Genomic DNA, 19,021 nt, shown 5'->3' with positions numbered 1-19,021 from the left:
ATTTCATCAGTTTACTCAAAATTTAACTGAATTCTATAATTTATAATAAAAATTTATAACTGAATTCAGTAAGACAAACAGCTCATGTATAGATTTAAGTGTGAATAGCACAAGTCTCTGTGTATTTATGAATACCAGTTAATGCATTTAATGGGCAAGCTTATTGATGATGATGATTAGAGAGAGAATATTTTAGTGTTCAAAGTATAGTAACTTTTTTTGTCCGATCACTACAGTTTTTTTTTTTTTTTTTAGGTTTCAAATTGGGTAGAGAAATTCTGTATTTAAAAAAATATAAAACTTTTTTTTTTTTTGGTTGGTGGGGCTGAAGATATCAGGGATTGAACTCAGGGACACTTGACCACTGAGCCACATTGCAGCCCTGTTTTGTATTTTATTAGAGACTTGTTTAGTGCCTTGCCTTTGCTGATGCTGGCATCAGCATCATCAGTTCAGAAACTCGCAATCCTTCCTGCCTGTGCCTCCCAAGCCTCTGGGATTACAGGCATGCGCCAGCCCACCCAGTGCCTAGAATATCAACTTTCGATAATAGCTTCTAACAGCCCAACCTATGAAACTAAGGTTCTAAGGAACATAATCAGCATGCAATAGATTTTATCCTTTTACATTGTTAATAAAAAATTTCAGAATGGGAATTAAAATTTTTTTTTTGTTTACAGGGAAGTTGTTGGTTCATTCTTTGTTATATGCCTGGTATAAATATTGCTATCAAATTTTTTTTTTAAACAATCTGCATCTTTTGAACAAAGATATAGATTTATAAGTAGAATTGGTAGAAAATTATGGTAAAAATAATTTTAATTACATCTACAAGTAAGGAAAACGGACAATATTGCTTTTCTATGGAAGAGAAAAATAATTGGTACAAAGAGGAATTTTTAAGGTTTGTTATTTAGTTATAGCTGTTACTAAAGTTAGATTTCTGTACATAGAAACTGGGATTAGAGAACAATGTGATTTTTTCAGCAGCTATTTAAGTTTCTATGAGTTTTTAGCAGGGTTAGGAATAGGAGTGACTAGATTAATGACTTGATCCAGGATGAAGTTTCTGGAACTGTCTAAAACTTCTTGGGCATTATAGTTATTATGCTAATTGTTCTAAATTTGCTTGAATCTTCAGTTACCCCCAGATTGTGACTATTTTGAATAATGTTCTACAAACTTTATGCTGTTTTGGTTTTCTTGAAATAAACTGGCCAATATAAGTAAAAAATTTGAAAAATATATTATAACTGCTTTCAATACTACTTAGAAAAATATGAAATATTGATAATCTGGGATTATCAAAGAATTTCTTCAATAAAATACTCTTCCACTAATTGTAACTCATAGGTTAATTAATAACTGATTTCCTTTGGGATGAGGATAATAGTTTATGTCAGATAAGTAAACAAAATCTATGTACATACTACATTTGGAATATTTATTTTTTATCTATTGGGGTGCTAGTTATTTAACAAGGATTTTGGGCATGCTCTACTACTGAGTTATGCCCCCAGCCCTAAGATTTTTATTTATTTTTGCACTGGGGATTCGAACCCAGCCCTTTTTATTTTTATTTTTTTGAGACAGGGTCTTACTAAGTTGCTTAGGGACTCCCTAAATTGCTGAAGCAGGCTTTGAATTTGTGATCCTCAGTTTCCCAAATCACTGGGATTCCAGGTCTTTGCCACCATACCATTCCCCTAAGATGTTATAAGATACAATTATATCTAGATTTTGGATATCTTTTGTACTTGAACATAATGTTAATAATACTGAAATGCCAAGCTACTCTTCATGTGCACTATTGTTTAAAATAAGATTTTTTTTAAAAAAATATTTTTTTTTAGTTGTAAAAGAACACACAGTATCTTTATTTATTTTTTATGTGGTGCTGAGGATCGAACCCAGTGCCTCACACATGTGAGGCAAGCACTTTACCACTGAACTACAGCCCCAGCCCCAACAATATTTATTTTTAAAAGCTTGGAGAAACTTCATTTTAAAATCTAGCCACTGTTGAATATGTAGATTAAAAAGTGTTAGTTAGGGGGCTGAGGCTGTGACTCAGAGATAGAGTGCTTGCCTAGTATGCATGAGGCACTGGGTTCGATCCTCAGCACCACATAAAAATAAAATAAAGATATTGTCTATAACTAAAAAATAAATAGTAAAAAATAAGTATTAGTATATAGTACTCATTGAATTTTTACTTTAAGTGGAACTTTGGATACTTAGAACTGTCCTGTGTTCCTTTGTGCTTTAAAAGTATTCTTTCCAAGCTTTATACATAATTAAAATAAGTCATTTATGTAATAAGTTTCACATTACATGTTTAAACTTTCATAGTGTCAAATATACAAATTCATTTCACATTTAGCAGTGAACTAGACATTTTAAAATTTTGCCACCACATAAAAACTCATTGATGGAAGATTTGAGATAATAAATATAACTTAGAACATGGTACTTTAGCCTTTTGTTTCATCAGCATTCAAATTTAATCTAAAGTCTTGATTTTTTTTTTAATGTCCTTTTCTTGTTTCCTCTTTTTATTTCTTCCCTTCCTTTTTTTTGGGGGGGGGGTTTGGTCATCTTTTACTAGCTCGTAATTTTCATAATTGTTATTCTAGACTGAAATTTGTTTAGTATCTTTAGGGATTAAAATCTACTCTAGAATAAATTTGTAATATACACAGAAACATGCATGTCAAGCATTATTAGGTTGAAAAGTTAGAATGATGACATACATTCTGTTTTCTGGATAACATAAGAATTTTAAGCATATCAACTTTAAAATTAATCTAAGCATAATTGAAAAGTCCGAAACAGTATTGTACAGGTTATATGTTCACATATTAAATTTAACTTTTACTTCACATGAGCAGTTAGATAATTTACTTCCCTTACTGATAGTAATCTATTTACTGTGTGTATGACACCCTGTTTACTGTGTGCTAGGAGAAGTTTGTTTTGAAGGCACATATCTATTGTATTGATGAGTTATTTGAACTTTGTACTTTTAATGAATGCTAATTTTTTTTTTTACAAATAAGATTTCAAAATAATTGGAGTAAAAAAGTACTAGAGAAATATATAGTACCTATTCAAATTTTGAGATTTTTAGAGAGCCTTGAATTAATTTTAGCTGTGATCAAGTGCTGCATTATTTGGGGGAGGGGGAAGCACTTCAGTATGATGTATGAATGTATATGTGTGCACACGGACATATACACACATAGTACACAAGTAATACAAGCAATACCATGTTATTTGGAAGTGGCCCTTTATTTACCTTAACATTCATTTTTCTTTTAATTGGCACCTAATGTGAAAAGGTGTCAGATGATATGTTGAATGATAAAATCAAGGCCCATATTTTTCCCCAAGAAAATAAAGAATTTTAGCTAGTAGTTTTGCTATTATACTCAAATTTATGCTAGGATTCATACTAGCATATTGTTTCTATTTTTAGGCTGTTGCCAGGCAGATTTAAAATTTCTCCTGTTATGGTAGCACAGTTTCTGGCTTCCTGATTGGTTACATGACTCTGCTTTCATTAGCCAACCACAGTGACTATGCAAATTGTATTTCAGTTTCTGTTTTTGTGAGAGAAATGATAAGATGGCTGCAAGGGGCTCCTTTTGGGGTATGTTTATTTTAAAGAGGGTTTTCATCATTATGTAGCAATAAACAAACGTAGATTTATTTTAAAGAAGTATTTTATTTTTTAAACTAAGCAGGCTTTGTAAGGCTGAAAAATGGCTTGAGTGTCAGATTTTATTAATTTGATGGTGCTATGTTTTGCCTCTGTTAGTGTGTAAGTGGGCATATTTTACTACTTTTTATAGGTGAATATGCCAGCATGTTCATTTACAAGTCTGTTAAAATGTTCTAGATTACTACCTGTACTTTCTCAAAGAATAGGTTTTTTCCTTTAAGAATTATTTTAGGTGTCAGTTATATGTATACAGCGCATCATTCTTTCAGTCATTATTTAATAAGTGTATCCCGTGTGTCCCCTTCATTATTGTAATATCAGAATAATTATTTCATTTTTTTTCACACTTTTATGGAATGAATTCAGAAGCATATCACAATGATATCAGCTAGTTTAGAATGTTTTCTGACATCAAAGCTTTGGATAGAAACAATATGCTAATATGAATCCTAGCATAGATTTGGATGCATAAAATGCATTAATCTTTTATTAGATATCTGATGGAAAGTGCCAAAGTGTTTCATTTAATAGTACATTAAGTTCCTTTTTTAGTGATTAGCTGTAAAGCATCCTTTAATTTATTGGCAAATACAGTAAGTAGTGGCAAGATATATTATATGAATGAAGAAAATATTGATAAAATGTAACAAAGCTATATGTAACTCCAGAAAGTTCAAGAAATATACCTCATTTTAAAATTTATCAGCATTGATTACATGTAAAGTGTACAGTTTTTTGTCTCAACCAGTTTGTAATGGAAGACAATGTTTCTCCTTCACTGAAGACTTTCTGGTCCTTCTGGTAAAAGATAGTTAATTGTATTTTCCTTGTGTAAAAGATGATTAATAATTGTTCTTAAAGTGTTCACCTGTGTCATGCTCAGTACCTCTTTTTGAAACTTGTTTTATTCTGTTGTGTGGTGTCTCATGCATCATACTACCATCCTGCAAAACAAGTATGTTTATGTCACATTTAAGACAAAATGAATAACTGGATTATCTAAGATGAACACCTAAGAAAATGATGCTGGTGCAATTTTACATATACTGCATTTTGTCGTAAGTAAAATTACACATACTCTTATTATAAGTCTAGAAGTGTATACTCCCTGAAAAGTATGGATCAACATGGAGTTTTCTTGTTAGGTTTTTTTTTTTTTTTTTTTCTCTGTTGGAAGTATGCCCCAGCAAAGAGGGTTAGGTTAAAAATAAACTAACAACAACAACTGAAGTTCTGCTATTCTTTTAAAAAATATTTCAGATTTATTGAGATATAATTCATGTTATACAGTTCATCTGTTTACATTGTTCAATTTAGTGGCTTTTAGCATACTCAGAAAGTTATGTCATGCTCAGCACCTTCACCATAATCAATCTCAGAATATTTTCATTACTCCATAAAGAAATCTTATATCTTTTAGTAGCCAACCCTCATTAAATCCTCCAACCTTTGGCAATCACTATTCTACTTATATCTTATAGATTTGACTATTCTGAACATATGCAAACGGAGTCGTTCAGTATATAGCCTTGTGTGCCTGGTTTCATTTCTCTCAGGATATTTTCAAGGTTCATCCTTGTCATAGCATATATCAGTACTTTTTTCCTTTTTATGGCTGAATAATATTTCATTGTATGGACATACCACATTTTTATTTGTCCATTCATTGGTTGCAGGACATTTAGATTTCTCAATTTTGGGCTGTTAAGAGTAATGCTGCTATGAGCATTTGTGGACAAGGTTGTATGGACATATCTTTTTGTTTCTTTTGGATATATTGATATGTTCCTAAGAGTAGAATTGTGGAGTCATATGACAACTCTTGTGTTTAATATGTTGAGGAACTGCATGTTTTCTAGAGCAGCTGCACCAATTTATAATCCCACCAGAATCATGTGAGGGTTCAGATTTCCTCATATGCTTGGCCAGCACTTATTCTTTTTGATTACAGCTGTCATGGTGTGTGTGTAGTGTTGTCTCATTGTAATTTGAATTTAAAATTTCCTGATGAATATCTTTTCATGTTTATTGCTTATAGGCTGTTGGGCTTTTGGTCTGTTTGCAGGCATGTCTATTCAAGATCTTTGTCCATTTGAAAGTTGGGCTGTTAAAGTTTTCATTATTGAAACAGTTCTTATATAACAGAAATATCTTAACAGATAAATGATTTACAATTTTTTTCCATTGTGTGAATTTTTTTTTTTTTTTTCCTAATGGTCTCCTTTGTAGCACAGAAATAATTTTGATGAAGTCTGGTTAAAGCTTGTTCTCCCCCCCCCCCCCTTCTGTTGCTTGTTCTTTTGGGGTCATGTCTAAGAAAACATTACCTATTCCAGGACCATAACATTTTATGTTTGTGTTTCCTTCTAAGATTTTTAAGTTTTAGTGTTTAATTTAGATCTTTGATCCATTAGGAGTTAATTTTTGTGTATGGCCAGAGACTAAGATCCAAGCATCATTCTTTTGCTTGTACCTATACAGTTGTCTCAGCACTTTTTGTTAAAAAATACTGTTCTTTCCCCATTGAATGGTCTGGCAGCTCTTATCTAAAATCAATTAAGTATAAATGTGAAGGTTTACTTCTATTCCATTAATGTAAATATCTGTTCTTTTGCTGCTGTTTGGATTACTATAACTTTGTAATAAAGTTTTGGAAATGGGAAGTGTGAGTCCTCCAGATTTGTTTGTTTTTCTAAGATTGTTTTGGTAATTCTGGGTCACTTGCATTTTCATGAGATTTTTTAGGATCAGTTTGTCAGTTTCTTCCAAGAAGATAGCTGGGATTTTGATAAGGGATTGCCTTGATCTTTAGCTCAATTTGAAGAGCATGGTATCTTAATAATACTGACCTTCTAATTCATGGACATGAGATGTCTCTCCACTTATTTAGCTCTTTAATTTCTTCAGTGATGTTTTATAGTTTTTAGAGCTAAGTTTTGTATTTCTTTTGCTAAATGTATTATTCTTAATGCTCTTATAAGTGGAATCCTTCCCTTCATTTGAAATGAGGTCTCAACTAAGTTGATTGGCCTGGAATTAGTGAGCTCAAGCCATTTTCCCCCTACAGGGTATGGGGCACCCAGCCGAATTGTTTTCTAAGATGACATTTTTTTTTTTTCCTCCAGTGCTGGGGATTGAACCCAGGGCCTTGTGCATGCTAGGCAAGCCCTCTACAGTGCAACCCTGCAATTGCTTTCTCAATTTTATTTTTGCATTGTTTGTTGCAAGGATATCGAAATACAACAGATTTTTATGTTGATCTTATATCCTGCAACCTGTTGAACTCTTACTGACTCTAATAATTTTTAAATTTCCTAACTATTTTTTATGTGCAAGATTTTGTCATCTGCAAATGGAGATCGTTTTACCCCCTGCCCACATTGTATGATTTTATTTCATTTTCTAGCTTAATTGTTCTCATAGGAACCTTCAGTTTGAGAATAGAAGAATTGATAGCAGACATTTTCTGCTCAGGATAGCCAGACATTTAATTTTAAAAATGTAAAATGTAAGATAGAATGGACCTTTCCAAGTATCTGGTCTAACCTCTTCAGTTTTATATTTGAGGAAGCTTTTCTTGTTCCTGATCCTAGAGTAAAAGTTTTCAGTCTTTTACTATTATGTATGATGGCTGTGAGTGTTTTTTTCTTCGGGTGCCTTTTATCAGGTTGAGTACTTTTCCTTTTATTACTAGTTTGTTGAGTGAATTCTGCTATTAATTGCCATATTGAATTTAGCATAAAGTAGTTTTAAAAATGACATGTTTTGGAAGGCTGTTGGTAATACTGATGATGATCTACTTTATAGATAGACCTAACCAAGCAGTATGGTTATTGATAATTTGTGAAATTCAGCTTTTAGAAATTGTCGCTTTAATAACTGAGAAAAAGCCTTAGTATAGTGTGTGACATATAATTGTCCTTTGATAAGCATCAGTTTCTTTTTTCTCCTTTCAAGATATGTAGTTTAATTAAAGGGGGAATTTATTAGATAGAAAAAGTATAAGGCAGGCTTAGGAATAATAAACACCAAATTTAAGAGTCTCCTTTGTGTTTGGGAGAAAAGGATGAGGAAGGAGGAGCATGCTACCTGGTAGTGTTAAAAAGGGTACATGATGAAAAAATTTTGTGGGATTTTTAACAGAAATAGTGACAGTAGTACTATGTTTTAATTACTTTAGAAAAATAATTAATTTTAAACAAAAATGACAAGATACCTAGTGTTTAAAATAAAATTTAAAAGTGTATATATACTAAATTGGAGTGGGTAAGGTCGTAGTGGGTGAACCATTGCATTGTTAGGTTGACCATTCTAATTAATGGGCAATAAACAGTAAAGCAGATTATTATTTATTATACAACACACTGATTATTCTTTATGATTCTTTTTCAGTAGTATTGCTAATTCTCAAGCAAAATTTAGCAGTGCAAAATAAAATCAGAAGAGTTCTCAACTAAGAATTGGGATTTTTAAAGAGTCCAGGAATACTTGGCATTTATTAAGAGATTAGGAATCATGGATGAAGGCTTTTTCTCAGTTATTTTAAGAGGAAGTGATCATGAGGCTTGTTGAATCATATTTAGTTAAGCCATTTAACAAAACCAAATTTGAATAATAATTATTTTTCAGCATCCCATTCAGAAAAAAAGTTATACTAATGTCATTTAACAGCTTGAATATAACTGAAGTGCTTTTGAAGATAAAAGTGATATATTGACTTAAATTGTTTTATTCATATTTTCTAAGTTTTTCCTTAAGTTTTATTTTTAAGTATACTGCATCAGGTATGCATTACTTTGAATTAATGTCATGCTTGTGTGTATATGAGATTTGACCCAGTAATGTTGGTACTTTCTGAAGGCCTTTTTTGTGGGGAGAGAGGGGACCAGTACAAACTCTATTTAATTAAAAAGAAAATACCAAAGACTTCTTAATCAAAGCGTCTGGGTTTACAGTACTAATACGTTTCAATTTCATTATTCATCTATATTTTCACACCCATTGGATTTTTGATAGGTCATTTGCCCTCATCTGTTTCCCTTGTTTCTGGGCAAGGTTTGTGATACTGCTGTCTGATTGGTATTAGACATCTGTGGCTTTGAGCCAATCAGACAGTGAATTTCAGTTCTCTCACAGGAATGGAGCATTGAAGCAGCTGTTAATTTACTTTCCTATGGGGAGATTATATAAACTAAGAGTATGGCTGCAGCAAGCTCCCTTTTGAGTATGTTTGAAAAATTACAAGATTCATGTGCAAGGAAAGGGAAATTTTAAAAAGTTTATTTTTAAAAGTTGTTTATTCAGAAAAATCTAATGCATAGTGAATTTGAGAAAAAATTTATTCTGACCACAGATTTTCTATTTTATATTTCATAATGTTATATTTAAAAGCTGTAAATTGATGTAATATAAGAAAAATTTCCTTTCAGTTTCTGTGAATATTTACTTTGTAATCTACACATCTTATTGCTTCAAAAGGAAAGCTCATATTGTACCTAGCTGTGAAAAGCAGTTAAGGAGAAAAGGATATAGTAATTATATTATCACTTAAAACCTATCAGCAAGAACCAGATGTTTTAATCTCATGAATTAAACTGAATCAGTTTAGTGCAGTAGACATCAGAACATTTTACCGTGCTCTCCACAGTAATCCTTTTGATGCAGAGTACTATTTATTTTTGGAATCAGAAATATATGATAATAATGGCAGGTGGGTATGAAAATAATCTTGTTATTTGCATTTAAAATTTGTCAGTTTTAGTTATGTTTATCCATATAAGATCTACGCATTCTTGGAAATCTACTTTTGATTTTTGCAGATTCTAACTCATTGTGTAGAAAGTATACTCTTTTCTATTATCCATATTAAACTCATTCCTCAGAAAATTTTCTAGAATCATTCATGGACATTTATTAAAGCAAGATAAAGTATCATAAAAGAAATAAATCTTATTTACTTATTTATATGCTTAGTGCATATAATATGGATTTAGGATATTATGCAAGCTATGTTCTAGATTACTTATTTCAGACAAAGAAGATCCAGATCTTTTTAAACTATGTTTCCCTGATTTTATTGTCAGTCTCCTGTTGCTGGGCAGGAATCAGAATGCTGGATGCTGATTGGCTGAATCCATCAGCTGCTCTTGAACAGCCACTTAAATTCTTGAGCTTTTTCAGCAGGCAGATTGTAGGCTAAGACAAAACAGCTTCCCTTTGTTATTTCATAGCTATGATCTATTTGCTAGAAAGAATGAAAGGAGTGGGTGAAAGGGTTCGATGAAGCAGAGAAGCAAATAATGTTTTCACTTACAGAAGAGGCTCATTGGATTTCCTTAAAAATAGTTTACCAAAAATTGAAGAAAAATATGTAAGCCATAAAGACATATTTGTAGGTAACACATCCTTCTCTGGTTATATTTATATATTATTTTTATTTTTTTGTAGAAAGGGATTTATTACTGTTAGTATTTCCCCAAAGTTCTTGAATCCAAATATACAGAATAGGGAATTAAAAACATTTGTTTGGACTTCTTTCATGAAAAAAGTACTTCCAGGAGAAACTAGTTCATTTTGTCTTGCAGTTATTTCTAGATATGGCAGGTATTTTCTGCTTTTACATCTGTTTTTCCTGTGGAAACAAGCTACATCCATATGAAAGCTTCATGAGTTAGTGTTGCCACCTTAAATGTAGCATTTATTCTGCAAAATAATTTTATGAATGACATCTTAGATCCAGATGACAGTATTTAAAATGATCTTCAGAAATGTTCTGGTAATAAACTATGGAGACTTGTTTGCTAGTAACACATCTTTCTTTAATGTGTGTCTTTCTTAAATGTGCGGTGCTTATGCAAAATAGATTTCTAAAAGCAGACTACTGATTGGTTTGTGCAGATATGATTGAACTGGTTTGAACTGGTTGCTTATGTTACTTATTGCTTTGTCTATTTTTAAATTATATTTAGAATTCATAAAAGACGTGGTAAATAGCTATAGTGTGCTCTCTTGTGGGTATGGATGGTAGTTATTCTATTACATTTTATTATTGATGAGTTTAATGGCAGTTTTTTGATACAATCAACTTGCCTTAGATTAGAACTATTTTTATTAGATGTTATTTGGTCAAGGCAATTTAATATTAAATACTAGGCTTATATGATGGATTTTTCTAATAAATAAAAATGCCAGAAGTACTTAGGAAAAATTTGCCTCAGACTCTAAAAGTGTATGCCTTAAAACATTATCCTGAATATTCATAGACAATGATGATAATAATTATTGAGTGCTTACTACTCTAAGTGCCAGTGTTTATTATTAATTAGTGCTAGTTAATTAATTTTAGTGATAACTAGTTTAATCTCAGCCCTCACTGAAGCCTCTTTGGCAGGTATTGATATTATTTCCTTTTTAATATAACTAAAACTAAGAAATTGAAATTATAGATAACTTGCTCAGTGTCACATCATAAATACTGAACTGAGATTTAAATCCATGAATCCATGTAGATTTCATTTTCTTAATTGGGTTACTAAAAGTTACAAAGAACATTTTTTAAAAGGATTGTTTACTTTTAGTGAAACTCAGGATAATTGTAGCTAGCCATATAACATTTGAAGAATGTGGACATTATGAGGTTCTCAGTATTTGAAAATATTTAAAGGGTAACCATGCAACTTACGTTATATATTTAATTATTTTATATCTTTGGAGTTAGCAAGGAAAGTTGATTACAAAAGTCATATTGTAACTTCTTTCCAGGAAATTTTGTGATTTACATGACTTTGGAATGGATGGGGAAGGAAAAACCTTGACGTTTAAATTCTAAGACCTAAAATAGTGCCTGTGATAATTTTGCATTAAGGTGTCTGTTTAATTGAACAATTTTTCCAAATAACTTAAATCTGTTCTATAATTTAAATTAACAGGCTAGGAAGACTAAAAATTATGTTTTGCGTTATTGACTTAAACTGAGAGAATAAATGCAGAATATATACCACAACCTAGAAAGTGTTATGTTAAAGTGTCAGATTCCTCCAGAAAATAGGCCGGCTTCTTGTTTTATACTTTTACCAAAGACCACAAGGAATACACTTGTTATTGAACAAGTTAAGGATTACTATTTATTGTAGGGAGGGAAGAGTGCTTACATAGGGAATCTGTAAGGTACATCAGGATGGTAGGGGGGAAAGAAATTATTACAGGATTTGATTATAGTATATGTTAGGCTATTTGGGGGAGAATTTAAGGAAAAAAAATTTATAGAGCCTCACTTTGGATTGGGTAATGTTGGGAAGTAAATCTCAATAAATCTTAGCTGTGAAGGAGTATACTGTTTATACTGAGTCTGAAGCTATAATTGATAAAGAAGTAGCCGTCACTCATATAGTGAGAGAAGGGGTTATGTGGTATTCTGTGGGATACATAGTGGTCTTGTCTGTCTTGCAGGTTTTTTAAGGTGTTTTTATTGTTCAGTAATAAACCAGAATGGCTTAGCTAAAAGCATCAGATTGGTGTTTAATGACATTGAGGCCTAACTGTGAGTAGCATCAGTTAGGTTTCTAGATTTCAGAGACTGCTTTTTCTTTTTTCTTTCCTTTTTCTCAGGCCAAGGCCAAGTACAATGAGGCAGGCCTGTTAATCCCAGTGGCTTGGGCATCTAAGACAGGAGGATTGTGAGTTCAAAGCCAGGCTAAACAAGTCAGTGAGACCTTGTTTCTAAATAAAATACAAAAAAGGGCTGAGGATGTAACTCAGTGGTAAAAGCCCCTCTCTGTAATCCCCAGTACAAATAAATAAATACATAATGAATGAAATATATATATCCCCTCTCAGACCAAAGCAAGTCGTTCCTGCAGATAAAGGTGAAAGATAACCAATGTGAAAGCATTTTTGCCTTCTGTACATTTCATTCTTGAAAAAATGTGTGTGTGTGTGTGTGTGTGTGTGTGTGTGTGTTATTGTGAATTAAGTCAAGGCCTCATGCATGGTAGACAAGTGCTTTAGCATTGTGCTTCATCCCCAGCCCTTCTTTAAAGTTTTATTTTGAGGGCTGGAGATGTGGCTCAAGCGGTAGCGCGCTTGCCTGGCATGCGTGCGGTCCGGGTTCGATCCTCAGCACCACATACAAACAAAGATGTTGTGTCCGCCGAAAACTAAAAAATAAATAAAAATTCTCTCTCTCTCTCTCTTAAAAAAAAAATAAAGTTTTATTTTGAGACAGGATTTTGATAAGTTGTCTAAGATAGCCTTAAACTTAAGAACCTCTGGCTTCAGCCACACATCCCCTATTGATTGATAACTTTTTTCCCTTCCAGGATCATATCTCTACCCTCTTTTATTTGTATTGGCATGTGTTAACATAAAAATGGTGATAACAGAACATCTTTGTCTTAATTCTTATTTCACCATTAATATAATATCTATAATGTTTGTATAGACAACCTTTATCAAATTTGAGTGTTTTCTTAATTTCTTGAAAAATTGAGTCAGTTTTTGTCAAATGAATATTTTGAAATGATTTTTTTGTTTATTTTCTTCGACTATTCTGTTTATGTGGTGAAGTGCTCTGCAAACACACAAACTCATGTTTTTCTCCTTAAACAGCAAATTTGTTGTCCCACAATTCTCTAAGTTAGAAGTTTAAAATCAAGGTGTTGTCAGGGCCATGCTCCCTCTGAAGATACTAAGCAAGGATTTGTTCTGCCTTCTGTACATTTCATTCTTGAAAAAATGTGTGTGTGTGTGTTATTGTGAATTAAGTCAAGGCAGTCTCTGAAGTTTATTAGATAGGCTCATGCTATAACCTTATTTTAACTTAATTACTTTGGTTAAAAACATTATCCAGATTAAATCACATTCTCGGGTATCAGGGTTTAGGACTCTGGGTGTGTGTATGTGTTTGCACAATTCAAGCAATAAGAATCTGGTACCAGACGTTCATCTGTTGCGCACCTTGGTGGGTGTGAACTGAAGCCAAATGCTTATGATTTGCTCTTGATCAGTATTACTTGATATTTGGGTGTGAAATCAATCTAGAATTTTTTTTTAAATGAGCTTCCTTTGGTAGTAAGGTATTATCGTTTTAAGAAATGCATTTTTAAGAAACCCTGCTGAGTAACTCCTAGATTTAAAAAGATACCATAGTGGTATTTTTTTAATAGAGTAATAATGGAAGTATGACATCAAAATGTGAGCTGCAACTAAATCAGCTCTTAGAAATTTATAGTATCTGCATATACATTATAAATGAGAAAAGATTAAAAACTGATTAAACTTGAACCTCAAGTAAAAAAGTAGTAAATTAAACCTGCTCAAAAAAGTAAAAGAGGAATAACAAATGAAACTAGAAAGCGGATGTAAAACAGAAATATTAGCCAAGATAAAATACAACACACACACACAATACACACAAACCCAACCATTTTTGCTAACAACTTTTCTGTTATAATCACATACATACAGTTCACCCATAAAAATATACAGTTTACTGTTTTTATAGCATGTTCACAGAGTTATATAGCATGACCTCAGTCAGTGTTAGAACATCTTCATTACTCCATAAGGAAATCCTATACCTTTTAGCAGCTACCATTTCTTCCCAAACCCTCTGCCCTAGGCAATCACTGATTTACTTCCCATCTCTATAGATTTGCCTTTTCTGAACAAATCATATAACTGAAGTCATTTAGTATGTAGTCTTTTGTGACTGATTTCTTTCTCTCAATGTATTTTCAAGATTAATCTGTGTTATAGCATATGTCATTTTTTTTTCCTTGTAAGACTGCATAATTTTCCATTGTATGGACATACTACATTTTTATTTATCTATTCATTGGTTTCTGGATATTTAGGTTTCTCAATTTTGGGTTATTATAGGTAATGCTGCTTGCTATAAGCATTTGTGGGTAAGTTTTTGTATGGACTTAATCTTTTTGTTTCTTTGGGTGTATTCCTAGGAGTAAGAACTGCAGAGTCATATGGCAAATCTGTGTTTATCATGGTGAGGAACTGCCTGTTTTTCAAAGCAGCTGCACCATTTTACAGTCCCACCAGTATTGTTTAAAGGTTCAAATTTTTCTACATCCTTTCCAGAATTCAGAATTCTCTTTTATTACAGCTATCCTGGTATGTGTTATCTCATTGTGGTTTTGATTTGCATTTTCCTGATGACATATGGTGTTCAGCATCTTTTTCATGTTTATTCCTTATAGAGTATTCACTTACCGAGCTATTTTGTAGACAAGTCTATTCAAGACCTTTGTTTGTTTTTAAATTGGTCTATTTAGTTTGTGGATATGGGTGTGTGGATACATACATACATACACACATATATACATTTTATATATGTCTCTTACCAATATAGAATTTGCAAATGTTTTCTCCCATTGTGTGAATTGTCTTCACTTTCTTTTTAAAAAATATTTAAAATTTTTAATTGACAATGTCTTTTTTGATGGTAAATGCCTTGTTAACATTAAAAACTTCTGTTAATTTATAGTTAGGCTTGATTCACATATAATCTTTCCTTATATGTTCTTTAATTCTTCCTTTATGTCTTTTCCATCCCCTTCTGTTTTCATTTTTACACTTTTTTTTTTTCTAATTTTCTTCATCTGCTTTTGTATTCTCCTATATCTCCTTTAGGTTCTATACATCTCACGTGGAAAATGAAAACTGGTCTTTTTATTTCTGTGTTTTTTTTTTCCTAGTAAATTAATGTTCTAGTATGAACTGTTCACATTGTCACTCTTTTTTGGGGGGTACCAGGGATTGAACCCCCCCAGGGTGGCTTAACCACTGATCCATACCCCCAGCCCTTTTATATTTTGTTTTGATACAGGGACTCCTTAAGTTGCTTAGGGCCTCACCCCCCCAAGTCCCTGGTATTGGTATTACAGGGGTGCGCCACTGCACCCAGTACTACGTTGTCACTTTTGTATTATGTAAATCTATTAAATATGAAAATCAGTACACAGCAAGGATTAATTTTTTGGTTTGTTATTTCAAAATCATATGATGTAAGCTTTTATTCATTTATCAATTTGTACTATCAGTTTGTAGTAAGTCAATAATTAGGTGACTTCTGTTTAAATTATTAAACTCGTTTCTTTTTCTTTTTTTTAAAGATTCAAAATGGATAGTATAGAAGAACCTCAGAAAAAAGTCTTCAAAGCTCGGAAAACAATGAGAGTGAGTGATCGTCAACAACTTGAAGCTGTGTACAAAGTCAAAGAAGAACTGTTAAAAACTGATGTCAAGCTATTAAATGGCAACCATGAAAATGGAGATTTGGACCCAACCTCACCTTTGGAAAATATAGATTATATTAAAGATAAGGAGGAAGTGAATGGTATTGAAGAGATTTGTTTTGATCCTGAAGAAAGTAAAACAGAATGGAAAGAAATGTCCTGTATCCTAAATGTTAATGTAAAAAACAAGCAGGATGATAATTTAAGTTGTGAACCTTTGTCTCCTAAGAATATAACTCCTGAATCAGCCTCTAAACTGACCACTGAACCAGCTTCTGGTGATCCAGCCACTGTAGATCCAGACTCTGAAGAACTAGCCTCTATAGATCCTGCCTCTGGTGATCCATCTGCTGATCCCTCCTCTGCTGATCCCTCCTCTGCTGATCCCTCCTCTGCTGATCCTTCCTCTAGGGAGCCTGTCTCTGGTGATCTTAGCTCTGGTGATTCCACTTCTGGTGAACCGGTTTCTACTCAAGTGATTTCTGGTGAGCCAGTTTCTGGTGAACCAGTTTCTGGCGAAACTGCCTCTGGTGAGATAGGTTCTGGTGATCCTGCTTCTGATAATTCAGCCTCTGGTGATCTAGCTCCTGGTGAACTATCTTCTGGTGATCCTGCTTGTAGCGAATTGGCCTCTGATGATCTGGTTTCTGGTGATCTGGCCTCTGGTAAACTGGCCTCTGGTGAATTGGCCTCTGAACTGACTTCTGAATCAACCTTTGAAGCCACCTTTGAACCAAGTTCTGTACCAGTTTGTGAACCAATTACTGAAACTGACAATACAGGGCAGAGTAGCAAAAAAGATGATGATTTTCTTGAAAAAAAAGATGATGATGAAAAGTTAGATCAAATTCAGTGTAAAGATTCATTTGATCAGGAAAAAAAAGGTGATAATAATATTGGTGGCAGTGAAGAAGCTACAGAAACAGATAATACAATTATTTGTTCAGATCTACTTCATGAAAACGAAAAGAAGGTAGAGGAAGATCCTATTACAGAGCTTGCTTTAGGAGAAGAGGCTATATCCAGCAGTATGGAAATTGACCATGGTGAAAAGAATGAAGATGAAAATTCTACAGACCTTGTAGAAAGCATTCATGAAAATGTTAAAAAAGACGACAAAAATGAGAATATCTTAGAAAGTGCAGATTCTATGGAGACAGATGAAATCATCCCTATTTTGGAAAAACTTGCTCCTGCTGAAGATGAACTTACTTGCTTTTCTAAAACTTCTCTCCTTTCAAATGATGAGACAAATCCAGATTTGGAGGAGAAAATGGAAGGTTCTTTTGGATCTCCATCTAAACAAGAAAGTAGTGAGAGTTTACCAAAAGAAGCCTTTTTGGTCCTCTCTGATGAAGAGGATATTCCATGTGAAAAAGAGGAGTCTGAAGTTATATCGCAAAATGAGACACACTCGCCAGGTTAGCAGATTATATAAGTTTTAAAGATTTTTATTAGCTTTTGCAACTGTTTGATAAAACATTCTGGTAAAATTTTAAGTTTATATTAGTTTCAGAGGACGTTGAGAATGGTGGTGACTCTATAGAAGGATCTCTTAATGTATTCTTCACAGAATTCATAATTATGAAATGCTCTTTCTGTGAGCAACATCATGGTAAATTCTGGAAAAGGGTATAGATAGGTAGAAAATATAGCCTGTTCACAAGTGACTTCTAGTTTAGGAACAGAGATAAGATGGACCAATATACCACTTTGAAAATCTAAATCAGTACATAATTGATCAAAGTCCTAGCAATTGTTTCTGGGTATCACTTAATGAACAAATTACAATCTAACAGCCTACTAGTTTATTTCCTTCAATTGTAACATCATGTTTTCAATTATTCTTCCCAATAAAATCTTATTTTTAAATATATATATTTTTTTGACCAGGCAACAATACTACCATTGTTCGAAGCCAAAACCCTTGAAACTCGATTATCCATTCAATAAAGACTTTTTACTCATTTGTTTCCTCAGCCCTCTTGATTCTACCCAAGCTACTCTCTTCCTTTTATCTTCTGAATGATCTCCTTCCCTTTCATGAGGTTCCTGTTACTTTTAGTTTAATTCCAAATTACTTACCAAAGTGATAGAAACTTCATGATTTGATCAACACCTACATTTTCCATCTGGTAAAACATTCTTCTTTTTTTTTTTTAAGGCTAATTGCTTTTGTGATCAAACTCTTGGAAGCATTATTCCTATATAAAACATTAATCTCCCTCAGATTACCATGAATACCTTTCTGTTCCTATAGTATGACATTTTCTTAGAGATCTCAGGAGGAATCTTGTTCAATAAAACAGAATGTCAGCTAGAAAACCTTTGTTTAAAGTGAAAACAGGGAGGTAAGACTAGTAGACAAAGAGGAAAACTTTAATATTATATCATTTTAGGTTTTGGAGGTAGAGATTTTTTTTTTTTTTTGGTCATTATAAGATGACTTCATTTCCAAAGAACTTATGTAGAGAGGTTAGGTAGGCTCTTCTTAGTTCTAAGGATTTAAAGATACCCCCAAGATGCAGATAAGAATTAAATCACAGACCAAGGCTGTAAATACAGTGATAATGTTAAATTGGTTTTCTGGGAGGGTAGAGGAGGGTAACTTTATGAGTGCACAGATGAGTTCAAGGAAGCCTTGCCTTTTGTTGTATGCATACCATAGGTTTTACTCTTTGTAATAGCAGTATCATCTTCTTACTCAGGTGAGAAAATTTGGAACCATTTTTTTTCCTCTCCCATATCTCAGATACAATCCATTAGGAAATCCTGTTGGTACTGTCTTTGGAATGGGTCTGAAGTCCAGCCCATAACTGTTATCACCCCTGCTCTGAGCCACCAACATCAGGCTATAATGTTGCCTGATACACCGGAAGTGCTCAGTAAATATTTGTAAAGTAAATGAATAATTGATAATGTCAGAGAAGCTTATCATGGGGGACCTTGGTTACAATGCTAAAAGCATTATGATGGCAATAGAGGGGCTCTTGAAGAGTTTCAAGCATAATTTATATTTTGGAAAGATAATAGGCAATAGTGTGGT

General features: G+C 32.8%; 1 protein-coding gene across 5 annotated transcripts in view; it reads left to right on the top strand.

Annotated features, from left to right (window-relative positions):
• Atf7ip (activating transcription factor 7 interacting protein) overlaps window positions 1-19,021 on the top strand; it is a 107,065-nt gene that overhangs the window by 33,218 nt on the left and 54,826 nt on the right. For all 5 annotated transcript variants that reach the window (XM_027955929.3, XM_027955930.3, XM_071610125.1 and 2 more), the window contains exon 2: window positions 15,853-17,396. In XM_027955929.3, coding sequence (XP_027811730.2) covers window positions 15,860-17,396 — 1,537 coding nt within the window. In that variant the 5' untranslated portion in view covers window positions 15,853-15,859. The remainder of the gene's footprint in view (window positions 1-15,852; window positions 17,397-19,021) is intronic.

This window comes from Marmota flaviventris, chromosome 3, assembly GCF_047511675.1.
Source record: "Marmota flaviventris isolate mMarFla1 chromosome 3, mMarFla1.hap1, whole genome shotgun sequence".
NCBI classification, from domain to species: Eukaryota; Metazoa; Chordata; class Mammalia; order Rodentia; family Sciuridae; genus Marmota; species Marmota flaviventris.
The sequence above is the reverse complement of the archived record's forward strand: the minus strand, read 5'-3'. Positions and strand labels throughout refer to the sequence as shown.